This window comes from Medicago sativa, chromosome 7 (genome assembly GCF_051527215.1).
Source record: "Medicago sativa cultivar Bolivia chromosome 7, Bolivia_mono, whole genome shotgun sequence".
Classification (NCBI taxonomy): Eukaryota; Viridiplantae; Streptophyta; class Magnoliopsida; order Fabales; family Fabaceae; genus Medicago; species Medicago sativa.
The window spans coordinates 96,025,823-96,031,661 of NC_140755.1; the positions used below are offsets into that span (position 1 = coordinate 96,025,823).

Here is a 5,839-nt window from a genome sequence, read left to right on the forward strand (position 1 = left end):
GAGGGATAATTTTTGATCCAAATTTTTTTGATAAAAAAATGATAATACCCCTGGACTTCAAACATAATTACAACTATGCCATTGAGAAAAGTGACACTTTTCTCCGTGTTTTCACTTTTCTTATTTTTTACTCTATTTTAAAAACAAAAAACTAAAAACAGAAAAGCAAAACCCATTTTAGCTCTTTCACTTTTTTAGTTTCCAAAACTAAAAAACCCAAAACACTTTTCAAAAATTATATTTTAAAAATAGGTAATCAAACAAGTTTTTAACTTCTTAATTTTTAAAAACTTAAAAAGTGTTTTTAAAAAGTGTTTCAAACAGGCCCTAAATCTCTTTTCTTTAATCGAAACTTAAATTCACAAAATCTAAACCCTTAGTTTCATTCCAAATCCCTAATCTCTCAGATTCACAAAATCTCAGATTCATTACAAATCCCTAATCTATCAGATTCACAAAATCTTGTCTAGGCAGAAGGAAAAAGAAGCAGAGACAGAAGAAGTAGCAGAACACCAAGCTTCACGAAGGGAACGAATGAATTGTCGTTGTTCATCTCCTTCAATGATTCCGTTCACTCCTTCGTTGTTCAACGCATTGCGTTTTGCCACTGTTTCGTGTTGTTGAGCGGTGAAAAAGGAGGAATTAAAGGAACGAGGTTCAACACATCCAAACCCTCAGATTCACAAATAATAGTAATTAAAAAGAGATTGATATTTGAGGTTTGAGGTTTGGCAGCAGTTTTGGATGCTGTAACTGGCGCTGTGCTGGTTCTGGTTCTGTTATTGTTGTTTTCTGTCTGTTTTTTTATAACAGGGCTGTTTTTGTTTTGGTGGGTCTGCTATGTTCAACTAGCTGCCACTGTTGGTTGGCTTATGAGTAGTTTAGCACTTCTGGTGCGAGGCCTTAATGAACATGCCGTTTCAAAAAAAAAACAGAGAGATTGATGAGTAGTTTTTTTTTCTTCCTCTTAATAAGTTTGTGTTGTGTGATGATGGGATGATGAAAAAGGTTGTGTAATGAATCTTTAGATGATTATGAATTTCAGTTTTTTCTTCTTCTTTTGGGTATGTTGATGAAGATGTATGAAGAACATGATGAATTTGATAAAGAAGAGGAATGAAGAAGATGAAGAAAGGGGAAAATAATTAGTTGTTGATGGTTCACCGTATGATACAATAGACATATGTGATCTAACGGTTCCTGTTTTCAAAATTAGATCAAATGGTTAAAATTAAAAAATTAATATGGTCTATGGTAGACCACCTACAATGTTGGTCCATCTTAGACATTTGGAGTTAAAATTAACGGAGCAGGACCAATCTGACTGACGGACGTATAATTGAGGGACCGAAACATGGGTTTTATTACTTATAGGACCAAAATGAAAATTGGAAATTAATTAGAGGATCAAATGACCTATTAAGCCTATAATTTAATTTTTTGTTGACATGTACTTCAACAATGGAAATTTCTACTCCAAAGTGATGTTGTTCAGACAACTCCAACTGTAGTTGTTGATAACGAAATAGTTGCTACCCCTGCTGCCTGATGATCTTGGTAGAAAAAGAGGGAAATTGAACGCAAACGGTCCTACCAGATCCTTGTTCTTGTACTTAATTATGTGATACCAACTACTATTTGAAAGCATTGTTGTAAGAGGCATTTTATGATGCTAAACTTCACAAAACCTCTATGATTGGAATTTGTAATAAGAATCCCTCTATGATTGGAATTGACCCCAAACAAACTAGTTTGACTTAAGTAACAATCTAATATTTGTTTTATGACAAAATTTTAACAAAAAAAATATAATAATTAAGTATCTGACTTTCTGGGCCAAATTTTTTAGAGAGATAACTTTCACATTCTCTAAATGGTTTAAATTCTTCATTCACTTTAAATGGGGTAGTTTTGGGTGTTTTTTTTTTAATCTGAAATCACTCATTTGCATCTTTCATCATTTTAATCTAAATAGTGATTTTAATCTAGAATAGGTTTTTCTTTCGTGTTAATTTTCATGATTCCGTCACCTTAGTACGAAATTATTTTGATTGTTGTTCAATACATCACCCTATTTTGATTGTGTTTTGAGCGGAATTGTTTGATCGTCGTTTTATGCGGTGTTATTTAATTTTTCAATTTGATGTGGTGTTCATTTTTTGTAAATGAGTATGCCCGTCACTTTGATTTTGTCACATTATTTTATAGACATGTTATTTTATGCTCTATTAACTAGGATGTTGTGAGTCTGGTCTTATATTCAATTTTTTGGTTTTTAGCAAAGTTGAATATGTGCTTTCTGCTCTATTAGTTTTAATGAACACGTTTGGTTTTTAGCAAAGTTGAATATGTGCTTTCTGCTCTATTAGTTTTAATGAACGCATATTATTTTTTTCCGACAAAAATTAATGCATAGTTTTTTTTATCCTCAAAAAATGAAAATTATATACTACCTCCGTCCTTAAATATATGAGCCTTTTGCAAAAATTACGGAGATTAAGAAAGTTCGTTTTACAATTTTATCTTTGAGAGTTAATTTATGTTTTCAACATACTCCCTCCATTTCAAAATATAAACAAAATTTGTTAACAAAAGTTAATGTATTTGGTTATTGTTGATTGAAGAAAAAGATACTCCCTCCGGTCCTTATTATAAGAATCAATTAATTTTTTTGGTTCATTGTGCAAGTGATGTATCTAGTCTATATTTACAATAAGATACATTAATTATTCTATGAATCTAAAAAGTCAACTTTTTCTTATAATAAGGACCGGAGGGAGTACAAAATAAATAATGGTATGTTGGTAAAGAAATAATTAATGTAGGCTCTTATAAAAAGATACAAAATACCAAGGGGTCGTATAAAAAGAGACAATTTTTTTAGAGAATAGACATGTTATTTTTTTAACTTGAAAATACCAAGGGGTCGTATAAAAAGAGACAATTTTTTTCTCAAAAGGTTCTTATAATTTGGAACGGAGCATACTCATTTAAGTTAACAAATAATAGTGGGTGCGTAAAGAAAAAATAGTGGAAAGAACGGAAGTACTTGACCGCTAATGGCCTAATATCCAATCAACGCGGGTTTGTTGCATGCCAAGGGGTCGTATAAAAAGAAATATATTTTTTTCCTCAAAAGGTTCTTATAATTAGGGACGGAGCATACTCATTTAAGTTAACAAATAATAGTGTGTGCGTAAAGAAAAAATAGTGGAAAGAACGGAAGTACCTGACCGCTAATGGCCTAATATCCAATCAACGCGGGTTTCTTGCTAAGGTGTAATAATATGTCAAGAATCAATATCATTAAGGGTGTTTTTGTTTCAGTTAAAAAAATAGATTAAAATAATTTAGAGAATTTTTTTGTAGGCTTAATTTTTATTTAGTTCTGTAATTATTTTTGAGGTTTCGCTTTGGTCTCATAACTAATTTTTAGTCTGTTTTAATTTTTTAAATATGTCTCAGTTATACAATTTGTTTCTTTTCGTCTAAGGGGATAACCCCAAATATTTTAGGTGAACTAACATTATATGCGGTCTACAATAAGCTTTTATTAATTTTTTTTTATTCTCAATCTTTTGATCTATTTGTCAAAAAATAAATTGTTGGATCTTTGAGATCTATGGTAAATAAATTGTTGAGTAGATAAATTGAAGGAATTGATGAACATACAAAATAGAATGAAATTTAAAGGAATTGAAATTAGCATTGTTGGGTTTACGTTGTTGTTTCTGGGCTGCTGCTTGGTTTTGTTGTTGTTGTTCATCGGTTGTTGTTGCTGAAATTTGTTCTTCTTATTGATGTTCTTCCTATTATTTCAAAATGGATGAAAGAGATGAAGAAAATAAATTAATTCTTTTTTTTTCTGGTGGTGTCCGGGGTTTGAACCCCAAACCTTATGTATGTTATGCATTATATATCCTTACCAACTAAGTTAAACTCACGGCACAAAATAAATTAATTCTTTAACCAATGCCAAAATATCACGTGTACATGAGTTAACATTTCTTCACAAAGCAAACGGAAGAGAACAAAAGCAAAATTGAAGAAAATAATTAAAATTGCTCCGAAAATCAAAAGCAACACTTATTTTGAACCAAGGGTGTACCGTGTACATCCGCGAATATTTCCTCTTACTCAGTTATTTATCTATTTAATTTGAGGAGTGTTATGAAAAAGTGGTATTGGCACGGAAACCATAACAATAAAGAGGTAAAGTACTACCTCCGTCCCTAATTATAGGACCCTTTTGAGAAATTTTTTTGTCTCTTTTTATAAGACCCTTTTGGTATTTCCAAGTACATTAATTAATTCTTTACCAACATACCCCTATTTATTTATATCTTTTTCTTCAATCAACATTAAATATTACGTTGAAAACATAAACTAACTCTCTCTTTTAAAGGATAAAATTGTAAAAACAATACTAATTACTAACAAATTTATTACACTTATCAATTTTCTTAATATGCGTTATTTTTTCAAAAGGGCCTTATAATTAGGGACGGAGGTAGTAAAAAATAATGTTAGTATGAGAGAGAAAATTGTTGCAAAAGTTGTCATTAAATGATGTTCAAATATCATTTCTCATTTAATTCACGGAACTAAGGTGTGGGTCCTCATGATAAAAAAATGAATATGTACGAATCATAAAAAACAGAACATGTTTTATATAGGGTTACATGATTTGAAGGAACACAAGTATAATTAAGAGTATCTTCATAAAAACAGAACGTATTTTATCTAGGGTCCTCATGATATTTTTTCTATGAAAAGAGTATCTTCATACATCTTGTTCTGTAACCTTCAACAAGCCCCCAAAAGACAAGACTTCTATCGATTGGTGAAAGGATTAATCTTGATAACAAGACCAGGAAAAACATCATCTGGGTCATGAATATGTGGATTCTCTTCAACAATAAATGGATCACCACATTTTTCACTTATTGTATGAAGAGTCTCTCCTTCACGAACCACATATATCTCATCACACGCTTTGTTGTTATTGGCAATCCTCTGCTTCATCTCAACCGTCAATTCACTTCTTCTTGATTCGCAACAATTCAATAATAGAATTATTACTGCTGCAAATAACACACAGTATCTTGAAATTCTCATAGCCATTGTTATTGAAGAAAATGCACAAGCCATATATTGTATATATATGACTAAGTTTGTTCAACAGTTTATGTAACACTTCTCTTGTTTGATGTTGTCAGCTTCTTGAAGGTTTAGCTTTCAAATATAGTCACGATGACAAGGACATATTTTTGGTCTTAGCTTAGGGGGGTGGTATATATATGCATATATAAATTGATTGAATATAAGAAAAGAGGCTGCTTTCGCTGGTGGTTGGAGTTGGTATAGAAAATGGTTTTGTATAGGAGTTGAGATAGCTCCTTCATTGAAGTAGGCGACTTTCAAACATTGAACTAAAATTAGAGAAAGAGTTGGTTTGGCTGCTTTATTTAATGGAGTTGATTTTTGGTTTGACTTTTTATGTTTTTCTACTTGGCTTTATCTTTGTTTTGACTTTCAAGGGTTCCTTTGTTACTACTAGTACTTGTCTTAATTGGAGTTGTAAGTAATACTAGTAATGAAGGTGAATTATTTATTTTTATGTTTACAGAAGGTGAATTATTTAACAAGTTATTGGTGGAAAAGGTTAAAAAAATTGTCTTTATATTATAAAGGGAGAAATCATTTGAAACTTTATAGCTTATTTCTTAATTTTCACATTTCAACCTATAGGAGACAATCTTTTTATTTTGTTACTTGTTAACCTATAGGAGACAATATGAAATGAATCAAAATTTAAAATGATTTTTTAAATTGAAAA

At 30.7% G+C, this 5,839-nt stretch overlaps 1 protein-coding gene across 1 annotated transcript; it reads right to left on the reverse strand.

Annotated features, from left to right (window-relative positions):
- Positions 1–4,641: 4,641 nt before the first annotated feature.
- On the reverse strand, positions 4,642–5,513 carry LOC146910714 (uncharacterized). Its single transcript, XM_085724767.1, has one exon. It carries the CDS (start codon positions 5,149–5,151, stop codon positions 4,834–4,836), a length of 318 nt encoding a protein of 105 aa, XP_085580893.1. The 5' UTR covers positions 5,152–5,513; the 3' UTR covers positions 4,642–4,833.
- Between the last annotated feature and the right edge of the window lie 326 nt (positions 5,514–5,839).

Excerpts from the sequence above, each read along its gene's own strand:
- LOC146910714 (XM_085724767.1), bottom strand. The coding sequence starts at position 5,151 with ATGGCTTGTGCATTTTCTTCAATAACAATGGCTATGAGAATTTCAAGA.